Below are 25,433 nucleotides of genomic sequence, written 5' to 3' on the forward strand. Positions count from 1 at the left end.
CCGTTACGATTGATATTGAGACTCTACTGTCGTGTTAATGAATTACAGACAAGATACTGACAAGAGAGGAGAATGATCCGTGGCTTGAATTGAGGGAGGAAAACTACCTTTCGTAGTGCGTCGTTCAAGACGTATTTCGAAGGAAAGTTAGTCCAGACGCCTCTTGTGCCCGTCTTTATACTTGAGACGCATAACCAGACGAACTACAAATGTTTACCCAAGTTCGTCCAGATGGATAATGCGTCCTTAGTATAAAAACGACCAATAATGTTCAGTTTTGAAGCCTGTTTTGAATTTTGGAGACATTATTTACTACAGTTGGATCTTTATGCAAAATCATGAAAATCAAATTGTACTTGAGGTCATCTGTCACACAGTTAAACCCTTTTGAAGGTACAAAAACCATGTTCTCTGCTTGTCGAATGGTGCAACTCCCAAATGTACTGAAAAGCGTTACCATTATTAGTCAATACACACGCCTCCTACAACAAAGAAGCATGAGTCCCTTATAATAATGGCAGCACTTAACACAGATATCAGTAAGCATTAGGTTTGTTCACACCATACAGAAGAGCCTTTCGTACAGCCAGAAAAGCTATCCCGCGGTATAGTATGAACTGCAACTTCATAGAATTAATTAACTGGAACACCGCCCCTATGCGTGAAAAGAAGCTACAAAGTTTTGAGTTTGAAACGACCAAGAAAATTCATCGAAAATCATTCGACAAGTTACTTTTCTGAAGTCTTAAATTGAAACATCACCAAGTGCTCTCGCTTACTTGTTTTTGAATTGTTTTTATTATAGTGAGGACATAATTTTTTGTCTTTAGATGAAATGGCTTCGAATTTGTCCATCTTGGCTTTGTACGTTCTATTTATGATATCAGGTAGGTAAAATCTGCTAAAGAATTAAGGTCTTAGCACCGGCTCACGCTGCGTTGGTTACCTTAAATAGTTGAAGTTAAGGTTTCCTACTACCACGCTTTTAATTCATTAATTAAGCAAAATCAGAAGAAGGAAAACTGCATTAGTACTCTAGGGAGAGGACTGTCTTTAAGAAGAAAAGAAAGTGGAATGATTAAAAAAAACATTCTTTTTTAAGTTTTGAGATACCTTGTGTTGTTATAAACAATAATCTTGACCAAGCTTGTTCGGTCTAGATAGATGGATACTGGCCAAGTTTATTTTTTCCCTTCCTTTTTATGGACCGAGAGGAACACGAGGTCAATAAAAAACGCACAAAGAGGACTAGGCCAATTCTAGCCATCTTTCACCGAACAAGCGAACTAAGCGAAGAAACTCTGTCCTTGAGGGACAAAGTAGGAAATCCTGAGCGCCGAAGATAGGCCCATCTCGCTCGCTAGGGTAGCAAATCAAAACGCAGCATTCACTTCATCTTGCGTAAACAGTAATATAATAATCGCTTGTTTTAGGCCACCAATGGGCGAAAGTTGTAAACTTTTTATGACCAGACTCTTTCAAATTTTCACTTGCAGACTCAGAGCCATGTGGGGAGCAAAATATCACAGTATGGAGTGGCACGCTCCAGTCGCCTAATTACCCATCCCCCTACTCAAAAAATATGGACTGTTACTGGCTGATTCGAGTTGCTGAAGGAAACAACATTGAAATAGAATTTCAAGATTTATCGGTGAGAATAAAAAGAAAGGAATGACTAACGTTAAGTTTGTAAATCTTCAGCATTCTATGATGCCTTAATTGTATTTATGGTATTTTGGCCATGAATATTTATGTGAAAATCCTGGACGCTGAAGCCGGCGTTTTGTCAACTCATTTCTACGTTAAATCGAAACGAGTTTAACTTTATTTAACAATTATTCGCCGAAGGCGAAGTTAATATTGTTGAATAATCCCCGAGACAAAGTCGAGGGGATTATTCAACAATATTAACTGAGCCTGAGGTGAATAATTGTTTTAGTATATTCACACGAAGTGATCTCAACAGAATCAGAAAGGAAACCATTAAAAAACGGTTGGTTTGATTGACGGGTGAGTTCATGCGTGAACACGAAGCCGTAAACAGTGGATGTACAAAAGTTACATCTTTACAGTATCTTCAAAAATGGCAAATGATAGTTTTAATCTTTTTGTATCGAGTTTTGTAAGCTTTAGCATCAACAGCTTAAAAGAAAACGCCGAAAATTTATATTACTACCCGATTCTGAGAAGAAATTGAAAAGTGGCGCTTTATTTGTTTCTGTCAACTCACCGTGAATGAGAAAGTTTCCCTTGTCGCTTCTTGCAAATGCTGTCAACAGCGGCTACGATCAAGGTGAGCGTTGTTTATCTCCAATGTTCTTTGCTTTGTTAACTTGCTGGCACGTACAATTTTCGAAAATATTTGCCTTCCTCTTTTCTCCATGAATTAACTTCTATTTATAGGCAAAACTGGTCTTGCGAGAAAATCCCGAAATCACAAAAGTGCCAAAGCGGCCTCGTTTTCCTCTGTCGTGGTAAACATAGCTTCGAGCGTACAAAAAGTCAGCTACAGTTAACCACTTCACAATAGATCACGCTGTTTAAACACCATGAAGTCTTTTCTTGCCTTCAAAGTCATCAGCACTTGGATATTCGTATATTTTCAAAAAGGCTTCACTATGAAACTTTGGCAAAACATCCAGTTCACGACAGCGATTTTGTTCTGCTTGATATTCACCGCCTAGCGCGGTGAATATAACGTCATAGTCCGAGATAGCGAACCAATCAGATTGCTTGAATTACCAAGATCACTGAGTGTGTGTATACTAAAGCTGTATACAATACATACAGTAATTTTCTCTTCTCTCTTTTGATTTCAGATGACGGCGTATCCAGATCGTACGGTATGAATTATGTTTCCCCTGTTACTCCAATTACTGTGAATATATCATGAATCACCACTAGACAAAGTAGGCAAGGATCCTGTAAGAAAACCACACGTATATTAATTGATCTCTCCATGTAAAAGCTGATGTTACTGGGGCGATATTTGCATCGACATTGGGAAAGTGAATTCTTTAAAAAAAAAAAACAACAATTCGCTCTGCGACTGGTAACGTGAATTGAAAAGGAGATTTCGTCTAATGGAGTAGCTGGGACGAAAGAAGATAAAATCACGTCCAGTTTTAGTTAGTTGACGATATTCATTTGTCTTAAGATTGTTAATAACCTAACTCCACCATATCTTTAAAAAGTTCTTCCAGCTAGAGTCTAGAAACCCACTTTTCTTTGCGTTTCGCTCAACTCTTGTCAGTTTATTTATTCGTGGTGCGTGTCGCCGGCCTAGATCATAGAGTAAATCATGGAGTTATGAAAAATTGACGGTTGGGTGGGGAAAATATATCATTGATATCCTAACCTGTGAGCATACATAATAGGAGTTTTAATTTGAAAAATAAGTACTGGCGGCAGAGCCGGAGGACACTACGTAGAATACCCCTGGGAATTAGAGCGTATTTAAAAGAAAAAATGTGTTATTTCAGTCTGTGTATTTGTGATGAATGAAAGGAAAAGCCCTTCGATACTTCTCCGAGTAAATTTCTAGGGTGCAAACAGACGATAAACGAAGCCTGAGTTTTTAGTAAGTGTTTGTTCATAGTTTTTTAGATTTCCTTAGTTGCCTATGGAAATAATTTTATCGAGGTCACAAACGGTTAAGTGATGGCGGAATCCCGAGGAAGACAAGAGATTTTCATGTGTTTGGCTGCTGGAGGTGCGAAGATATCGACGCATGGATAGTAACGGGTTTAATCTGGTGCTCGAGAAGTTTTCTTTTGGCTGAAAGGTTTAAAAACAATTGGACCCGACGGTAGCCTGAGTAGCAGGCGCTAGCCAACGCGACAGTCAAATGGTTTTACAGTTGAATGGTTAGACAGGGGTTAGCTTCAAAGAGCGATACGCATTTTGAGTCCATATGGTTGCAGGCCTTCATTTCGCCTTAACGGACTAATGTGGCCCATGGTCAAATTATCAGCTGAGTATTTACCTCAGCGGGCTGCGGTTTTGGCACAACGATAAAATTTAACGCCCCAATTTCGGCGAAGAATTCTTTGATTTATCGCATGCGGTACCAAAGTCGCTTTAGACGCAAAACTGATTTGCTTCGCATCTTTCCTCTCTTTTCTCCCGAGACCAGCAAGCTAGAGTCGGCAGTTGTTTGCTCCGAAAAGAAGAATTTTTGCCCGTCACATCACTTCTGCTGCATGCGCAGACAAAAATTATCTCGATGAAGGAGGATTTGATCGATGGACACATAGACATCTCGTATTCCTCTAGATTCACCACTAAAACGCTCTGGAACGAGACCTCGATGAATACTTCCACAAGAAAAAGACATCTAGCATATAAAAATAGCCATTATTATTATAAACACTCACCTCGTTTATAATCTGCTTGTTCTCTGAAATTTATTAGAAATATCTCGATCTCATCCACGTGCGTTTTCCGTGATTTCCTCACCCAGGGGTGAATACCCTGGATAATAAGAAAACCAATGGACTGCGCATGCTTCTGATCGTACATGCGACACAACCTCTTACGGGCGGGTAGGAGAGAACCCTGGGAACGATGTTGCATGCGACAAATTTTGGCTTCTTCCCGGCATTGTAGAGAATAGTGTGCTGGCTCGCATAAGGCTCGCCAGCAATAATACCGGTCGCTTGGGTCAGAGAAGTAGTTTCTAAGTTCACTATTTTCCATTAAACCCCCTAGCTATAAATATAAACAGGAATGTCAAATAGTTGTAATAGAAAGTTAAATAAGTTTGATCTTCCTGTCAGTGCAGCCTGAGTAGGAGGCAATGAATGATCAACACCTCGCTGTTCTGAGATTTTTCGCGACCCTTAGCTTCAGTTTTAAATGAAAAGAGAGGGACGTCAGAGTTGCATGGTATAAGTTAGAAGATATTCATACTATGACTGACTCTCGTTTGCAAGGAGCCATTACGTCTCCCGACCGAGGATCAACAAGTTGGGCGTTAACTCTTTATTGGTCATTTCACCGTATAGATTACTCATCCAAGATTTGGGACAGTACACTAGGGTTGTTCATTACCAGATATTCAGGATTCAGATTACTAATTCAGAAATGGCTCAGTAATAGATTACTAATAGACGTCCTAATTTTGATTTAAAATAGGCGGAAAAGGATGCCAACTGTCCGAATGATTACATTGAAATCTTGGATGGTTCGTATGGAAGCACCGTCGTAATAGCGCGATTGTGTGGCTTCAGCTTGCAAGATGTTGATGAGAAAACATTTGTTTCCAGCAGTAACATGCTACTTGTGCATATGCATACAGACAATGACAAGGAAAATAGAGGCTTTTTAGCAAAGCACAAAGGTATTAAACTACTGAACTACGTAAACCGAAACCTGGAACGTCGGAGCGCTGATATATACCAAATCCCGGAATTTCTCATTGTTGTTCAAAGGGGTGCTTAATTCTGTTTGCCGCAAATGCAAAATATAGAAAGCCCTCTGGCATGGTCTTGACTAAAACAACAAGACTACTTGCTCTTGCTTTCTGGCATTCTATGAGTATTCGGAAGACCCGGCAACTTAGTATTTAGTTCTTATGACGACTGCAAGTGTCAATTCGTCAGTGGGTTAAAACTTCGGCTTTAAGAATAACGAAGACTGGATCAAAGTCCCCAAATATAGCTACTGTAACAAGATGGGAAACATTTTCATTAAAAGACAATTTCATTCATTTCAACTAAGCTTCGCGTTTTTTTGGTGTAACAGCGCATCACAATGTAGCGTTCGGATTGTAACTCTGCTTTGCTAAGTAATGAGCGAGGCGTAAGTGATTTATACTTCTTGTTCTTTTACGTGATAGTACAGTTATTGAGACAATTATTATCGTTGGCGGAGTATCACTTTGAGTGAGCTCTGTTTGCTGTTTTCTTGTTGCAGTGAGCAGAGAGGCTTCGGGTCTCGGTTTTATGTCTTAAGAATTTGGTCTCTTATTTAGGAGAGGTTGCTGGTGTGCACCTTCTCGGATTGCACTGATCTGACCATCTCCTCCCAAGTGTATGTGACAATACATAAGGCATCGCGTTATTAGGAACTTTTGCGTGTTATTTTTGTAAGTTTTCTGAGTTGTAGATCGAATCGGGGCTGAGTCTCGGAACTTGCCTTGCAAACTTTGCCTACACTTTCGCGCTGGTCTGTCATTAATTATTGACCAGACTATTGACCAAACGTTTTGCCACAGATATTATACGATACCCTTTTAAAGTCCCGTGATCAACTTTTGGTTTATGGAGGACACCTAGGATGCAGGAAACATAACCAGACTTTTTGGCCTGGGTGATTCTTCGTTGCTTTTTTTTGTGTTGTATTTTCTAATAGACTCCATCTTTACTGGCGTTCAGTAGTATTCTGGCGTTCTAACGCTCCAGGTTTCAGCATATATGAGTGTAACTACGCTTGCTATGTTTTTTTAAAGCCAGCAGTTATATGATTAGTTATGAACAATAGTTAACAAATAAAGAAGCCTTTCATGTGGCCTGTTATTTATATTTATTTATCTATTATTATTATTTTTTAATTATTTGTCCTTTAGTAGGTCCACATCAGTCTCTGGCTGCCCCTTCTAACATACTCAAATAAAGTATGTATGTATGTTCTGTTGTAAAGCAAATAAAACAGAAAGGAGCTAGAGTACGAACGAAGTCGAGCGCTTCTCTCTTTTTCTTAAGACTAATCGTTATGAAAGTTGATTCGTTTGCAATTCAAAACGACGCTTGTAATAAAAATTGCTGGTCAGACGCAAAAGGACCCTGACAGCTAAACTATATGTTAAAAATGAACTATACAAATGAATGATACAAATTTAAGAGATAACTGCTTACAGAAGGCTCCTATAATTAATGAACTGTCAAAATGAAAAACTGAAATCTTGAATTATGAGCTATTCATTTCGTATTGAACAATATCAACATTGTGTAATAAGGAGGTTATAATAACAACAGTAATAGCCTATGGTAAAAAACAATCAATATCAACTTTTTTTATTGTTTTTTTTTTTTTTACTAAAAAAGGTATTTGTGATGTAAGGCTGACGGCTTTGTCGGGAACCATTATGTCTCCAAACCATCCCGATAACTACCCAACAAGACTAGCGTGCGTATGGCTCATTGATGTTGGCTACGGCTATCACACTACTCTGACTTTCCACAAATTTATGTTAGAAAAGAACGAAGGATGTTCATTCGACTGGCTATCAGTGAAAGAAGGAAATTCCACAAGTTCTCCGGAAAAAACCAGGGTTTGTGGCGACGTACTGCCCCCTATCATAGAGGCTACTGGGCCAGTGACGATTACCTTTAATACAGACGGTGATAAAGAGTTTGAAGGGTTTGATATCACATATCAGGCAAAAGGTAAAACCAAAACCAAACTAAATGTAGAAAAATTACAATCTGGCGATAGATATCTGATATGGTGCAGCAGAGGTCAAAAACATACAAAAAATTCGTGGCTAATTCGGTACTCTTCATCCCTTTTGAAATTAAAAGGAAGCATTTCGACAAAATAACGTTTGGTACTTTTACAAACATCACCTCGACACCTAAAAAATACCTCAAAAAGGCTGCATCTCCTTGGCGGAAGCAGGAAAACTTAAATAATAATGCAAGGGTTGGCTTCGAATTTAGACCTCTAAGTTATATTTAGAAATTTGCTTTCATAGCTCAGATTATCTAGATGAGAGTAAATTGTTAAAATGGATTATCTACACCCGAGACTCGTGTGTAACTGAAGAGGTCAGTGTGAACTAAGGTAAACTTTATTAAAACACCAGTGCTTTGAAACGCTAGCACTTCCTAAGCTTTTGTTGTTACTATTAAGGCACCATGCACCTTTATGTCTAAATCATCTTGGAATTTTTCTACATTTGCTTTTAATTCCCTCGCTGATGAAAACAGGCCTGAAAATATTCCTAACTGAAAATAAATATAATGCATTTCTTTCAGATCAGAATGAATGCGATGACCAGCCTTGTCATTCGAATGCAACATGTAATAATACGGAGGGGTCTTACAAATGCACATGTATGCTGAGTTACACTGGCGATGGCGAAACATGCACTTGGTATAAAGGTAATGTAATTCTTCTTAAGTCTTCAGTAAAACGTGTTCAATAATAATGATATTTGAAACCACTTTTTATTACCTTTGATTTAAATTAATTGTTTTTGACTCATTTCCATACCTCATTCTTGAAACTCGCTGTAACAGTTTATCTTGATATGGTGTTTCTCCACGGTTAAAAAAAAATATTTCATTTTGGAAAAAATTCTGACCTGTCGACGGTTTTTTGTTCTTTTTAGGATGAACATTTTTCTGCCTCCGGTAGATGTTTTGTTAAATTATTGAATTTTCAGTAATTTGCAAATGGAGGGCCCGTTTTATTTACGATTTCTTGTTTATTAGTATTCTTTGTATAAAATGTTGATCCTAATCAGCGTCACATTTTTTCAGTCATTCAACCCCGTATTTGCCCTAAGGGCGGGAATGAAAGACCTCCCAGGACTTTTCAGTTCGCTTAGTTTTACCGGGTAAAAAGGTCCTTACGTGTGATTAAATTCGTTATGCCTGCAATTGGACTAGTTTGGTTGAGCACCAGCTCGGACAACATGGATTCTCCCTCCTCAGTCACTTTGGTCTAGCATTGCCGTTCTGAGTTCTCCGATAATGGGGAACCCGGTGTCTTCAAACAAAGTGTGCATGTACGTGGTCTTAGGTCTTCCTCTCTAAGTTTGTCCGTGTTGTGGCTGCCACAACACAAGCTTCGATGCCTCCTCCTTTTTGTGTCTAACACAATGCCCAGCTACTCTCATTCCTCTTTCCCTGATCTTGCTAGAAACTTTTGGAGGTGACCGTACAGATCTTTGTTGGTAATGTGGTCCCTCCAAGAAACGTTTAGTGCTGTGCGAAGCATTCTGGTATAGGCACCATCAATTTACTTTTCTGTACTGTTAGAGTCCATGTTTCGCTGCCGTAAAGGAATACACTTTCTACTGTTGCCAGGGTTTATCTAACCTCCTTTTCCCCATACACAGGCTAGATTTCCAAATTTTGCCCAACTTATTGCACGCCACCCAGGCTTGAGCTTTTCTCGTTTTCATGTTTTCAGAATCATCAATCCAAGGACCTAGATATTTAAAATCGGTCGCTATTCTTATTGAGCCATCACTTTTGGTCTTAATTAGTAGATATAGTCCGACATTTTGCAGCTGCATTCTCTATACTTAGTAGCGACTCTGTGCTTCATCAATGTGGTTGAGTATCAACGCTATGTCGTCGACAAAGTCTAGATTGCTAACTATGATCGGTGGGTGTCGTCTGCTCTTTCTTGGTTCAACCGTAAAGCCGGCAGGATTGCCATGTGCTTTTAATGCTTGCCTCATCGTATAGTCAAGGACGATTGTAAAGAGTTGTGGGGCAAGAGCGTCCCCCTGGAATACACCCGCTGTGATTTCAAACCAGTCTGTTTCTCCATCTGGCGACAGGACAAGTGCCTGAGTGTTCTCATTCATGTTAGCAATTGCGTTCACAAGTTCCTCAGGTATGCCGTATTCCTTGAGGATACGCAGCATTGTACCACGATGCCTGCGGTCGAAAGCCTTTCGAAAATCGAGAAATAGAACTACCGTGGTAGGGCGTCGGACTTGACTCCCTCAATAAGTCTTCGGAGAATATCTGGGAGGTTGTTTGATCTGCCTGGTCTGAAGCCATTCTCGTTCGTTCGCAGATGTTAGATCTAAGACTGGTTGGATTCTATTTAGTACAAGACGGTTGGTAAGTTTAGCTATGATGGCATTGAGCGAGATTCCTCGATAGTTGCTTCCGTTACTGAGGTCCCCTTTTTTGGGGACAGGGATAATATTGCTCCTAGACCATTGGTTTGGTTTTTCACCTTTGATGAGGAGGCTTTTGGCAATGTTCAGTATGATATCGTCCAGATCACATCACTTAATGACTTCTGGCGAGATGTTATAAGGTCCAGTTGCTTTTCCTTCAAGTATCTTAGATTTTGCTCTTTCTAATTCAGAAATGCTGAATAGGCCAGTTGGAGAGTGCAAACCCTCGATCACAATTTTTATTTCTTCGTTCTCATTGTCTCAGCACCAAGCAGTGTCTAAAGATGATAAAGCCAGTTCTTATCTTAACCCGTTCTTCATTGCTTCCACCCTCCAAGATTCCTTTTTTGCTGCTGTTTCTACCGCTTATCTCGTTGACTACTTTCTAACCATCGCCATGTTTGGATTCCATTTCAAGTGTTTCCACACGCCGCATTTGCTCTTCCAGTTCCTCCTCCATACATTGGTTGTATGCTAAATGTAAGGATTGTTTTTGGACTTGTAATTCGATTTCATTCTCTGCTGTTGGATCTTCTTGATAGCTAACGAATGCTTCCTGCTTCTTCTATCTGACTGTATCTAAACGTGGGTCTTCTTACAACTTCCTTCTGCCGAGTTCCTACTCTTTTTGGGGATAAGCTTTTCTGTTGCCTCTTTGTTGCTCTGGATAAGCTTTTTACATTTCTCGGTCGCACATTGCGTGTCTTCACACAGTGCCGCGTATCTGTTTTTCACAGTGACTGAGTATGTTAGTTGCAGGTTCTCGTCTGATCTGAGAGCAGACCAGTCGTACTGTGGTTTCCGTTGTGGGCTTTGCAAGTACGTAAACTAGTTTTAACTTTAGCCCTCAGTGCTCTGTGATCAGATCCGATCCTGGAGTACGTGTTGTACATTTCGATGTCCTTGGCTGAGTTGGACATTTTTTGTTAACCAGAATGTAGTCAATTTGGGTCTTCTGCCCTGTCAAGGTAGGACTAAAGTTTACCTGTTTTCTTTTGAAACTTGGTATTAAAAATAACCATATTGCATTCCTGCGCCATATCTAATAGCAGCTGTCCGTTTTTTTTTAAAGTCCTTTCGTGGTACGGAAACTTTGCGTCTTCCTTTCCAATATGCGCGTTGAAATCTCCCATGACCAGGAGAAGGTCTGGTTAGGGCGTTTCTCTTATTGCATCGATCATTTTTGTGTAATGTTCTTCGGCCTCTTCTGTGCCTTCTTGGAAGAGAATAGTTTACTATTACTACGGTGGTGAGGTTGCCACTGAATTTGGCTATAAAAATCCATTCTTTGTAGCTTTTCACTTCAGCAAGAGCATTTTCAGCTCTTTTTTTCTAACAGTATTCCGACTCCACCACAAGCAGCATTCTGATCATTTCTCCGAGCGGATTGCGTGATCAATGAGGACCCTTCGATGTATTTATTGAATATTTCCTCATCCTTGTGTATTATTTTGTGTTGAGTTATACCGAGTACCAGAGAGTTTGAATCTCTAAATATTTTAACCAATTCCATCTGCTAGTAATCTTCAGTCTTATTGTCCTTACATTGTATGTTGCAACGTAGGCAGGGTTTTTATGGTCGAGCATGCGGGGCTTTGTTAATATTTCCGATACTTGTTCCCGGTTGCCTTGTTTATCCTCGCTGCTATCAGCCACATTTTGTGCCGTGGGTTTAAAAAACGTGGCGTCATTACCCTCATTGCTCTGGGTTGGTTGAATGCTTGGCTTAGGATGATGGGTACTTTAACCGTAGTGCTTCGATGTTGCTTCTTCGTATTGTCTTTCGATGGCTAATTCTCAGAAGGGTCGCCACTGCACTAAAGGCAGCAGTATTTCGCTTCAGGAATGAGTTGATCCTGGCCGTTGACCATAGCAGAGGTTCGCGCCCAGCATCATGTGTGTATTATCACTGGTCGAGGTGACTCTTCCGCTAAGCCACACATCTAGCAAGCTGCATCCCCCGGTTCCACTGTGACCCTGGTTAAGGTAGCTTCCGGATACTACGCCTTGCCAAAGGCCAAACCGTGTTTTGTCCGGGACTGCTTTTTGGTAATTCGCAGCTAACCCCTATATTTAGGGGCCATTCCCCTATCGCAACCCGGGGACCCGCGGGATGGGAGTAGCCTTTTCACACCATAAACATGACTAGTGGACTAATATGACTAGTGAGTATTAATGAGTTTTTATTATAAATTACACAAGCTTCATTCTAAAGAAAATATGTTCCGAAAACCTAAGGGTGTGTGTGAATGTGTAAATATCGTTTACTCGTCCAATTCTGAACTGTGACAAGCTAGGTTTGGGAGAATTATCTTTTTGCCAAATATAATATTTCTTTCCTTTTTCAAACACTCTTATGCGGAAATGGTAGATATATATTCGTATGTATTTATTGTTGCTTCAAATTATCTTAATTTGCTTTCAGATTTTGACGAATGTAACTTGAATCTTGACAACTGCCATGAAGATGCCTTTTGCAACAATACCAGAACCCATTTTGAATGTCATTGCAAACCTGGTTTTTTAGGAGATGGAACCAGCTGTACAGGTAAGCCGAGTGCGTTCAGCATGTTTGTAGGGACTACTAATCATGTCATCGGTTGTCACTTTCTTTCAAATATCTTGAGCCAAAAGTGCCCCGATAAAGTTATTTGGTGACGGGATTTAGGAACGCTTGGTTGCAGATACATTAGAATCCGGGTTAATTCGAATTTTTGAGGGAAAACAAAAACCAGTTCGAGTTAGCGAGGGGATAGACTTATCGCGGTCGATTGAATACTCAGTTTTCCATGTTAAGGGGACTATGTCACCCCACACGCATGCGCGAGCCAATGATAACAAACTTGAAAAATTCGGCCCGACTTTTTCAAGTTGTGTGGGAAATTTTGGAGACTGTTTTTATCTGTCTAAATCTCAGCCATCGTTCGATAGTTAGCGAAGTTTTGTATTAAGAATCGTTCTATGGTGATTACAGAAGAATTTTTGGCGTTATTTTGAAATTGTTTGCCTGTGGAATTTTTTTACGTGGATTTACAGTGTCCTCTTATCAGCGGCCGTTGTAATGGCAGAGTTAACGACGGCTACTCTACAATGAGTGATGGAATCTTTGATGCAATCTTCCCTATAGTTCCCAGAACCTTCCTATTGAGTTATTTTAGAGGCTGCTGGCTCTAGGATTTTTATGTGGACATGTAATAAAGCGACTATCGAGTTGGCGGCGGCCGTTTTTTGTAAACGATTACAAGGAGCATCAGGCCATGAGTTTCGTGACGAAACTAAACTCCTGGCAAAGGAAACATTATAAAATTCGGCTAGATTCCTTCTTGTATTTTTCTGGATTCACGGCAAAGATAAACACGACCGTTTGCTCGTCCAGATTGTTCTCAACGGACTTAGAGAGGCACCTTAGTACGAGTTAGATCCTGTAAATGCCATGTTTTTGAACTGTTTGTGTTCGAGCAGATTTTTGGAAAATAGCAGAGTTTACTTTCCCTTTTTATCAACGGACTGCTTACAGTGGAGTAGTATACCAATGATGCTTGGTTCTGTTTTTCTCGACGTCGCAGTGATTCGGCACGATCGAACAATTTTGCGCGATCAATGTGTGTTGCCCTAAGATCAAAACAAAGACTTGATGTCTCTTGTTCTATCAGCATCTAAATTATTAAATCAGTAGCGACAGACAGTCTAATTGTTAATGATATGAAACAGTCTTGGTCTTAATCTTCGGTCTAGCGTCTTTTGTGGGTAGTTTGTAAAATGAAACTTCGATTTATTTTGTTGACTAAGACAATATGTTGTTGTTGAATTTTTGTTTGCGCTCTATTTTTATGAATGGCATGCGTTTTTACTTCAAAACTACAAGTAAAATTGTCGTAACACTTTTATTCTTCATCTAGCATAACCAAAGAACACGAGGAGCCGCAAGCAGTAAAATTTCTGTCCCGTAATTTAATCAGTTAAATCATCAAAGTTGACAGGTCTTTCTGATGATCAAAGCGACCGTTCGGTTTACCATTTACACCTTCAGTGCGAAGACTGTCACGGGAACATTAATACCTTCAGGATAATTGCATACCATAACAGTGGCAGGTCGCGCGCGTCTGGTCGGTTTCGAAGAACGTGATCGTGACTGCTGTTTTCATTCAGTGACTGTGCGCGTTGATGTGCCAACGTTTAAAACAGACTGCAACATTAAATTTTTGTTATAAAAGCAAAGAAGCTGCTGAGTAGAAACTAAACCGCCCCAGACTTATTCCGTTTCATTCGTGTACTTTCATTTTGATGGGGTCTGTATGATGAATTTACTTCTGCCTTCTAATCAGGCACGTAAACAACATAGAGATAAAACATTTCATTTTGTTTTTGTGGAGTAAATTCATCTTAAAAAAGTTAAACTAGTGGACCACTTTCTCTGTGTACTTGTAAAAATGGGCATTTAATATGTCGCGCTAAAGTGCGAAAATCTTCTTGTCGTGGATTAGATTTCAGTATACATATTGTCAATCTTCATTTCGCGCCAGAATAAATTAGTTTGCGCGCAAAGGGCTTCTAAAAAAAATCACAAGGTTTGTCCCACTTCGAGTCCACCTTCTGGAGATACGCCGGCATGGTAGCTGGAATACATTGTCGAGGCGAAGATCTGGCATTTTTTCCTCCTCGTCTTTTTTTCCCCGCGACGTTTGTTTATATTTGTAGTGAGAATGCCGTGCATATCGGTGGATTTTACTTTAGTCAAGCGGCTTCAGTTCCTGCGGCTTGCTACTCATCATAAAGAAGAGTGCCGGAATCGCTTTGTTCGCCTTTAACAGATTTGTTGTCGAATGCAAGGTAAAAGAACGGACTACTGTAAGGTAAGAATTGAAGTTTAAATTTGTTTCTCGGCGAAAAATAGTGCATACAACTCGTGAAACCCGTGAGTATTACCTCTGTTTAATATACCGGATGTCATGCGATGAACCCTCGCTTTTACGATGGATAACACGGATACAAACAATAATTTCTTTCGCCATGTTTAGTATAATTTACTTAATATGGAGATCATCTGAGGACGATTTTTCGTTATATATGCTTCATTTGTTGAATTATTCCGGCTACGTGCGAAAAATTAGATGACAATGTTTGTGTGCTATAATTATACTGATAATTTCTTGCACCTTGAAACTCATGAAAGCAAAACTTGTTTAACCCTAGCAAAAAAAATCTTTTAATGGAGGAACTCAACCTGATAGTTGCACTAAAATCTAATAATTGTTACTGCATTTGCATGCTCTCTGTAACCTCGTGGGTAGAACATACCTGATGGTTACATTAATAATAATAATCACTGCATTTGCTCTATGTAACCTCGTGGGTAGAACATACCTGAAGGTTACTTTATTATTAATCATTGCATTTTCTCTTTGTAACCTCGTGGGTAGAACATACCTGATGGTTACATTAATAATAATAATCACTGCATTTGCTCTATGTAACCTCGTGGGTAGAACATACCTGAAGGTTACTTTATTATTAATCATTGCATTTTCTCTTTGTAACCTCGTGGGTAGAACATACCTGATGGTTACATTTATAATAATAATCACTGCATTTGCTCTCTGTAACCTCGTGGGTAGAACATACCTGAAGGTTACGTTAATAATAACATTGCACTTTCTCTTTGTAACCTCGTGGGTAGAACATACCTGATGGTTACATTAATAATATCACTGCATTTGCTCTCCGTAACCTCGTGGGTAGAATATACCTGACGGTTACATTTAAGAGGCTGTCCGCGTAAGAACCGATAAGGCAAATTTCGGTGTATCACAGATTGCCCTGGTTTTCCCAGTGAAAGATAACTATCCTATCCCATGAAGAAATATCACATTTATTTGGACCAACTCAATTTTTTCTCTATATTACAAGAAGATTTTCTAGGTCACCTAAAACTGGCCAGTTTGCCGTCGGAAGTGGTGCGATTTTGGTGAAACTTTAGGGCTCTGTCAAACCTGCCTTACAAAGCTGAATAAGCTGATTATTTTACACACAAAAGTTTTAACTCTGATTAATAGTTTCAAGGTTTAATGGTTGCATTCTGTGGAAAGTTGGCTGAGATATGATTTTTTTAAAATGACCTTTAATTTGCTTATCGGGAAAATTAATTTGCATAACTAGAGCTGAACGGTAATTTCGCAAAAGTGGCACCTGACCGAGACTCAAGTCTATGATAAAACAGAAGTACTCTTGTTTGCGTGCTGTACAAAGTTCCGTTAATGTTCCAAACTGCGCCATTTTGACAGCAAAACTGGAATTGTAACGGTCTGCATCGGATCGACCAAAACCACAGCTTTAACGTTTCTAGTTATCACCAAATGTCATTAGATCCTTTAAATGTTGGACTTTTTCGAAAACATGTGGAGAAAACTTAGTAATCGCTTTTTCTTGGGTTTTTTCTTGTCGACGATGAAGATGACTGCATTCTCCGTATGCAAATTAGCCTTAGATGCGTCGTTTCAACAAATTGACAGGAAATATGATACTTGTATTTCATATTTTATAAGGGAAAAATATCTCTTCTTTCCAAGCAAAAACACGAACCATACACTGTATGACTTAAAATCCTCTTAGGTCTGTTTCTTTCACGAGGAAGAAGCATCAGAAGGAGGTATGTTTACGCTAATTAAAATAATTTAATTACTGTGGCCCGTCACGCATTCCCCCAGAGTGACCGTATATCGATCAGTTCTTTTATCTTATTATATCTTTTTTGAAGTGATAGTTATTGATAATCATACAATTTAATCACTGTCAATTCCGATTCTTTACTGGGTGGCAAATACCGTGCTGTTGTATTTATTCATTCTACGACCGTTTTAACTGAGTCAGTATCCCCGGGCGCCACTAGGATAGGGTTTAATATGACCCCCCCCCCCCCCCTCCCATGGTGTAATACACGACAATTTATAGCTACAAAGTCACTTGGACACGGCCACTCTTATTCACGAGCACTGGCACAATATTTTAAATCACAGAATGACAATTAATCTTTGGGAAATCGCTCGCAAACAACTTCAGAAATCCCGTGCGACACCACAGGACCACACCTGCAAAGTCCTTTCAGTAGCACACACATTTCCTAGATCACTAGCTAATACCTTAGCCTACAAACTTTACGGTGGTATTAACAGAGCATTTTGTTTATCGCTAAATATTAACAACATTTCAGTAAAAACTAGGAATGGCATGCAGAAAAAGGCATAGTTCTTTGTTTACGATCCGTCTCCTGTTAAATCCCAAGAGAATTTGCCGGCTGTTAATCACACTAAATTAAGGATCCCTATGTTGTCTATGTTTACTACTGAGCTGATGGAGAAAAGCACGTGCACTCTTGTATGAAAGACGAAAGTTGGTAAATTAGGTCTCCTTTTCTTCCCCTGGGTTTGAATGGTATTTCAAAAGTGACACAAGATTTTTTTAGCTTTACCCAGGGCTGTAGCTAGGTTTTTTGTAACGGGGGGTATTATCGCGAGTGCCGAAGGCACGAGCCTTGAAGTGGGGTCTGAGGTTATCCTCCTCCAGAAAATTTTCAAATTAGGAGGCTCCAAAATGCTATTTTCAGCACTTGTCATGAGATATGTCTCCGAAAAATAGACCTCGAAGATGAAAATGGCAAACAATTGCAAATCACTATAATCAAAATAACTGAGTCTAAAGAAAACAAATCCATCCACAGACTTGATTTGTCTGGCTCAACAAGTCCGGGGGGGGCAGCTGCCCAACGGCTCTGTTACCACGTTGAACTGACTAGGTTGATCTTCCTTTGACATACACATAGGCTGAAAGCTTCTGATTGAGGGTGTTGTGGTGTCAATTACTCTTCACCAGCGATTCCTGCAACAAGATTTTGCCTTTCGAACACCTCGTCTTCTTGCAGCAGATCTCTATGGTCAAGTTCAATTTATATTCAAGTTCATTACATTGGTCATTTCGTCCATCACCTTATTGTAATTACACTTAGGACTATGTTTGGGTGCTGACTCAAACGGGCCAAGAGTCCAACATGGACTGGCAATAGGTGAGCACAAAATTGGAACGGGAGTCGGGGAACTCCCTATGATGGCCTATACGGGGAGGCTCCGCCCGAAAGGGGTATCTTTTTCAGGCTTCAGGTATATGAAAGGGTAGGCATTTCACTAGATGAAGTATATGAAAGGGCGAGCACAGTGCGCGTATTGCAGCCTTAGCAGCATCTTTGGCGGTTCTTAAAGAAAAAAGAACTAAGCTTAAGAATTTAAGGAAAAATTAGAAGGACTTAATTTTTCAGAAATTAATATACCTAGGAGAAATTTCACCCCTTTAAGTATAAATGCTTGTAAAAGTAGAGGTGGAACCGGGGGGAGAGAGGGTGGATGGTAAAGTAGGTTAAAAATAGAGAGATGAGAGGAGCACTTTGATGGTGCCCATTGTTCAAGAGGGTATAAATACAAAAAAAAACTGCAATCTGGAGGCATTTTTGAAGACTTAGTGTAAACGTTATCAAAAAAAGAAAAACAGAGAAATCTTGTCCAATAAACTTCACCGGCAAAGGTGTGGACATGGTTGCTGACTGCTCAATCGTACTCTTCTCGACCCTTTGGCGTCAAGTTTTTTCACGTTTCTTGCGACAGGAGGAGCAAATCGGCTATATAAAGTTGGACTGAACATTCTGGTACTTTTAAGTGTCACTAATTTTTACAAAACCAGAGACATGTTTTAAACACTGTTTAAGTTAAAAAAAAATTATTTTTATTGCAAGAATGAAATACTTTTCATACACGTCCCCAGGACATTCCTCTTAGAAAATGGCAGGGGAGGGGGGAAGCCCTGGGGACGAGGTTGAATCCTGACTCCGTGTAGAAAGTTCTTTCTTTTTATCCCATCTATAATGCTCTTCAAACAATCATCAGAAAACTATCTTTTACAACACACGGATTAACCTTTATGTATAGTATTTTAAAGGTAAGAATTTATTAGGGCAAGATACACGGCTATCAAAAAGTAGAAATAAATAAACTATCTTTGCAAGCTCAAATAAACTGGAAACAAACATCAGAAAACATCGAATGTTAAAATGTTAAAATAGAGAAAGTAGAATATCTCTGTACGTTTAGAAATTTTTTGCATGAAGAAGAAAAAAGAATGATACTTACATGATAGAGCAAAACTTTGACTTATTTCGCTGGCTATCTGGAAATTCACGACATGTGAAAGAACAGCGTGATGAAATAGCCGAATAAGCCATTTTTCACAATTGATCTCTTCAGCGATTTCAATGACATAATCATATTTGAAACTGGCACCTGTTGCATTATAATTCAATTAGATTGAAACCAAACAAGATCATCTTGGGAATACGGATGTTATACCCTAACAAAAACTGAAAACTGAGATAATCCCTTTTGCGTGTATTCACTGAAAAAAGAAACCATTTTTCCCGTTTCATTCTGCCAGTCCGATAAACGCTTTAAAGACCTTTGAATGAAACTGATATTTTTTCAGCTAATTTGCCTTTTGCAAAGCTATACATGGATTTTCTCTTTAAAAATACTTTTTAAGATAGAAAAAGTGTGGGGCATTTTTTTTTTTTAATGATAGTGCCGTGTACAAAGATCTGATAAGCAAAAAAGAGTGCCCACAAATTTTATTGTGCTGACAAGAGGACTTACCTTGCAGGTTAACTCTTTTTTATTATTATTATCAATAACTATCATTTAAAAAAAGATGATAATATAATAAAATTGATCGATACAAGTAAAAACGCTATTGTTTTCTAATCGACCGCCCCTCTTTAGGAATGCGTGACAAGTCACAGTTATTTCGATTATTTTAAGCCACGCAAACATATATCATGATATATTATTCAGCTGACTCTTCCTCGTCAAAAAAAAAAAAAACAGACCTTAAGGGGATTCTAAGTGATGGTTAGTGCTTTTCTGTGGAAAGGAGAGTTATTTTTCCTCTTAGAAATGTGAAATGTAAGGATTATGTTTCACGTCAAGTTGTTGAAACGACGCATCTAAGGCTAATTTGCATACGGAGAATGAAGTCACGTTCATCGTCGACAAGAAAAAACCCAAGAAAAAGCGATTACTAAGTTTTCTCCACATGTTTTCGAAAGTCCAACATTTAAAGGGTGTAATGACAGTTAGTAATGACTAGAAACGTTAAAGCTGTGGAAATTAGACGATCCGATGCAGACCGTTACAATTCCAGCTTTGCTGTCAAAATGGCGAATTTTGGAACATTAACGGAACTTTGTACAGCACGCAAACAAGAATGCCCACAAATTTTATTGCATTAAGAAGTAGACTGGTCTTAGTACTTCTGTTTTATCATAGACTTGAGTCTGGGTCAGGTGCCACTTTTGCGAAATTACCGTTCAGCTCTAGTTATGCAAATTAATTTTCCCGATAAGCAAATTAAAGGTCATTTTAAAAAAATCATATCTCAGCCAACTTTCCACAGAATGCAACCATTAAACCTTGAAACTATTAATCAGAGTTAAAACTTTTGTGTGTAAAATAATCAGCTTATTCAGCTTTGTAAGGCAGGTTTGACAGAGCCCTAAAGTTTCACCAAAATCGCACCACTTCCGACGGCAAACTGGCCAGTTTTAGGTGACCTAGAAAATCTTCTTGTAATATAGAGAAAAAATTGAGTTGGTCCAAATAAATGTGATATTTCTTCATGGGATAGGATAGTTATCTTCCACTGGGAAAATCAGGGCAATCCGTGATAGACCAAAATTTGCCTTATCGGTTCTTACGCGGACAGCCTCTTAATAATTATCACTGCATTTGCTCTCTGTAACCTCGTGGGTAGAACATACCTGAAGGTTACGTTAATAATAGTCATTGCATTTTCTCTTTGTAACCTCGTGGGTAGAATATACCTGATGGTTACATTTAAGAGCCAGTCTCTGTAAGATCCTCATATCGAGTTTTGCCCACAAAATGGATTTCGCTCATAATTTTTCTGTAGACTTCGTTTAATAAGTAATGGTATGTTTCGCTAAGTGGGTCAAAGGGGCTAAGTGTGTTTCCTCAGATTTTCTAAACGAAAGGGTGTTGCTGGTTCTGACCTGTATTATTTTAAAGATAAAGGCTCAATTAAAATAACTAGTAAATTGAAAGCTTTGGGTCGCACTCTTGTATCCGGAGCAATCGGTTGAATTTTGACAAAATTTGCATATTTCACAAGCATCTCAGGTCCTCATGTGGCGCCGAAAGAAAATTCGTTAAAAATAATTTATAGAGGCGAATTTCTCCAATCAGGTTTCATATTTGTTATATACTTATTAAAAGAAGTCTACAGAAAAATTATGAGCGAAGTCCATTTTGTGGACAAAACTCGATATGAGGATCTTACAGAGACTGGCTCTTAATAATAATCACTGCATTTGCTCTCTGTAACCTCGTGGGTAGAACATACCTGAAGGTTACGTTAATAATAATCATTGCATTTTCTCTTTGTAACCTCGTGGGTAGAATATACCTGACGGTTACATTTAATAATAATCACTGCATTTGCTCTCTGTAACCTCGTGGGTAGAACATACCTGAAGGTTACGTTAATAATAATCATTGCATTTTCTCTTTGTAACCTCGTGGGTAGAATATACCTGACGGTTACATTTAATAATAATCACTGCATTTGCTCTCTGTAACCTCGTGGGTAGAACATACCTGATGGTTACATTAATAATAATCACTGCATTTGCTGTCCGTAAACTCGTGGGTAGAGTATACCTGATGGTTACATTAAATTATAATAATCATTGCATTTTCTCTTTGTAAGCTCGTGGGAAAAAAATTTACGACTCTCCTGGAAATTTTGCCCTGTCCTTTGAGCATAGTGATCTTTGGGTAGCGAATTCACGAAAACAGGTAAAGCGCTTTTTTTAACAACAGCATTTGTATTATTTGGGTTTTTGAGGGAGGTTAAACATTAATGGAATAGGATATAAAAAAAGCTGATAAAGCGGAAAAAGTTATCTTTACAAAATGCGCTTTGACAATGTCAAGGAGTGAAATAAGCTGAAGTTTTATAGTTAGCCCGAAGAAAACCTGTTCCCGCATGAAAAGCAGTTCTGATTCTCTTCTCTTAACTAGAAGAGATGCATATCCCTGTGAACCAGTTTTTTAACCAGGAGCGATTCCCACTCACTTCTGATACTTTATTGACACGAGTTCCTATTTCAATACATGTCTAATTCAAGCTTAGCCGCGTGATAGCTCTTCATTAGCGAAAAAGTACAAGTGATATTTTGATTGACGTGTTGTTTTGGATCCTGAGGTTTTTTAACACCTTTTCTCTTAACTGGCTAAGATATTCTAGGAATTTGCCCTTCAATTCCAAATTCTCTGATGTACCGCCAGATGCCGTGCAAAAATATCACGTCTTGCGGCTCCTCGTGAAACGTTCCGTAAATTCTATCGAAATATCCCTTATCCAAACCCATTTCGCTTGTTAACATTAACCTCTCTAAATTTCTGAGCCTTAGACGTGACAGAGAGCATGGAGAAAGTCACGCGTTAAAAACAGTAGAATTTTGACAGTTGAATTAATTTGGATAACCTCAGAGCGCATGCTCTCCAGCTGACATAGTCCCTTTTTATCACTTATTAAAATAAGTGATAGTTTAATAACTTCTTAGCAGTTCAGTATACAGCACATTTCAAATTAAAGTTATCTCTCAACGGAAACTGCAACGCGATTATACATTATTTCTTATTCTGACGATCCGGTATGACTCACGATATTACTAAATGACCGTCAAATAAGTGATCTGTTCATTGCTCCAATAAAAATCTACTCGCTTTATTTTAGTATAAGTGTTTTTTCTGATCACACGACAAGAGGAGCCAAAGGAATGACATGCGTGATGAGTTGCATAAACAAGAATTCGAGTTACTGGGATACACTCAGTGATCAAGGGAAACGAAATTTAGTTCGAGAGTTAGCGGAAAGTTCCAGTTATCCCAGTTTCAGTTACCGAGATCCTTCTGTACGTTTTCAATTAAAATCGGCATGTCCAAGATACAATTTTGAATAGGACACCATTTGGGACTTCTCAAAGACTGGTCATGTAAATTAAGTCTTCTGTACTTTTCTGTTTCAGTCTCCAGTGAATTCCCACTTTATACTGAGATTAAAGTTTGTGACTAGCTTCATCTCTGCTAAGTCGCGCTGCAACCTACACTTTCAAACCACAAAAAAGTACAGCAACCCGGCTGGTAGGATTCGCATTAATTTCATCTCAAATGGGACAGTCTCAGTGCCTTCTTACAATTCTGACGATTTCTACTTGTTTATCGCCATTGCAGAAAGAATGAGTCAACTAACACCTTCCCCCCGTCTTCCTTCCACGGGGCATGGAAAAAAGCCGCCTGGCACTTTACAAATAGTTTACAATATAAAGCATTAATCGACCTAAATAAACCATTTCTTTGCTTATCTTAGACATTAACGAGTGTCAAATTACTGACCTGGCCCACAAACACAACTGTCATCGCAATGCCAGTTGCAGCAATACCCATGGATCATTCCGTTGTACATGCACATCGGTGTACACAGGTGATGGAGTCAACTGTGAAGGTATTCTGCGTCACTTGTTAAAAAATGCAGTGTTTTATGCTCAGGCCTAGGTGTGAGCTGTAATATATAAAACCTCATCTCTTTTTATCCATAGATATTGATGAATGTGCACTTAACACCCATAACTGCCACGCCAACGGATATTGTATAAACACCGATGGCTCTTTCCAGTGCAGGTGCAAAGACGGATACAATGGAAGTGGTGTGATGTGTTCGGGTATTTTACCATCTTTCGCTTCCTTTAACTTACATGCAATTTCCCAAAAGCGCTATCGACAAAAAAATTTGTCGAACGCTTCCAACTTTGTGCGAAAATCGTGCGCAAAGTTGGAGCCTTGACGAACCGTGACGAACTGTTATTCGAGTATTAACTGATGACCGCTGTCGAAACCAGTCCGACTCTACGTTGCACATGGCCCAAAGATCATCATTGGGCACGTTTCCCCGCTCAATTTTCTCCGCGCTTTGGAGTGGCGAAAGAGAAGTGCAAGATAATTTTTGGTCTGTATCTCTCAAAATCATAAAAAATACTCTTTAAAACTATTTCAGTGACCAATAAAACAACTGTGACATGCTCGGTATTTGCTACAAAATGATCAATATTCAGCGATTTCCGTTGAGTTAATCATACAGCTGTTTCTCCATTTCTTTCACTGAGGTTCTTTGGGAAAGTTTAATTCTTTTTATGGCGAGACAATAGCCATCGTGTGAAAACACACAAAAAGAACTCAGGATGTGCTATTCGCCGATCGGGCACAATAATAAAAGCATTTCTTGTGCCCAATCGAGAGCCAGCATTTGCCTGACCGTTTTAAAATGGTCTGGTGAGAGTCTGTACCCAGGGGCTCTTCCACCCCTGCTTAAAAACGTTCGTACCGCCTATTCTCCCGACCCGACTAACAGCCTCTGGGTCTCCGAAGATTTCAGAAATACGGCTAATTGGTCATCACAAAGCCATTTTTTCTGTAGTTCACTTAAGCATACACAGCCAGCCTGCCGTGCTGTAATGGTTTGCACACCAAAAGCAGTTATTGGCTGGAAACGAGGCTGCTTGCAATATACCATCGAATCGATGGGTTATTGCCCATGGTCACATCTTCACAATTTGGTAAGTGTCAGTGGATTTTACCCAATTAGAAACGACGAAATTTTTCCAATGATTGCTAATGTTACTTTTTAAGGTTTATATGTTGAATAACAGTCTTGTCTGTGCTTAATCACTTAAATGCATCCCGTAAATCAAAGTCTTCATAATAGGGTAGCACCATTTAGAATGTTTTTAATATCTGTTTCGTTGCAGATGTCAATGAATGCACCATTGGGTTGGCTAATTGCCACGTTGATGCCAAGTGTGCCAACACTGAGGGGTCTTTTGACTGCACTTGCAATCAAGGGTACACAGGAAATGGAGTAACGTGTTCAGGTACACTCTTTAAATCCAGTTTTAGAGGCTGATTAATTGGACGTGGCTTCTATTTGCTATATAATAAGATAGGAGATGATAGAAATTTACGATACGACAAACCTAAATAAATTTGATACATCGGAATAGCGATTTCTTTTTGTCTTCAATTATTGAAATTGTTAAGATCTGATATATTATAAGTAGCTTTTATTTGCTGTATAAGCTAGAAGATGATAGAAAATTTAAGAAACGAGAACCTACATTCAATTCATCTGAAAACGATTTCCGTCTGAGTTCTTATTGCACCTTTGCGTTCTCATTAATCCTATGTTACTAAATCTTCACTTCTTCCATAAGAAAAAATCTATTATTAGCCATTTCGGAGTTGCGTACAGAACGGGGGTGAGTTTCAAATTTACCCTAATCGATAAAATGACACCATCATATAAAAAGTCATGTTGAGATTGGTTATTTGACTAAGCTTGGTGGTCTAAAATCGAACAGGAATCAAGTTATGACTCTTGAAACATGGTTAAAGATCCA

At 39.0% G+C, this 25,433-nt stretch overlaps 1 protein-coding gene across 1 annotated transcript in view; it reads left to right on the plus strand.

Moving 5' to 3' along the window:
• Positions 1–1,440: 1,440 nt before the first annotated feature.
• The window catches only part of LOC140948897 (uncharacterized), a 138,429-nt gene continuing 114,436 nt past the window's right edge, over positions 1,441–25,433 (plus strand). The window contains exons 1-9 of the mRNA XM_073398162.1: positions 1,441–1,453; positions 1,497–1,651; positions 5,137–5,341; positions 7,047–7,388; positions 7,980–8,105; positions 12,294–12,416; positions 23,351–23,485; positions 23,580–23,702; positions 24,786–24,908. Of these exons, the coding sequence (XP_073254263.1) occupies positions 1,441–1,453; positions 1,497–1,651; positions 5,137–5,341; positions 7,047–7,388; positions 7,980–8,105; positions 12,294–12,416; positions 23,351–23,485; positions 23,580–23,702; positions 24,786–24,908 (1,345 nt within the window). The remainder of the gene's footprint in view (positions 1,454–1,496; positions 1,652–5,136; positions 5,342–7,046; positions 7,389–7,979; positions 8,106–12,293; positions 12,417–23,350; positions 23,486–23,579; positions 23,703–24,785; positions 24,909–25,433) is intronic.

This window comes from Porites lutea, chromosome 9 (genome assembly GCF_958299795.1).
Source record: "Porites lutea chromosome 9, jaPorLute2.1, whole genome shotgun sequence".
Lineage (NCBI taxonomy): Eukaryota > Metazoa > Cnidaria > Anthozoa > Scleractinia > Poritidae > Porites > Porites lutea.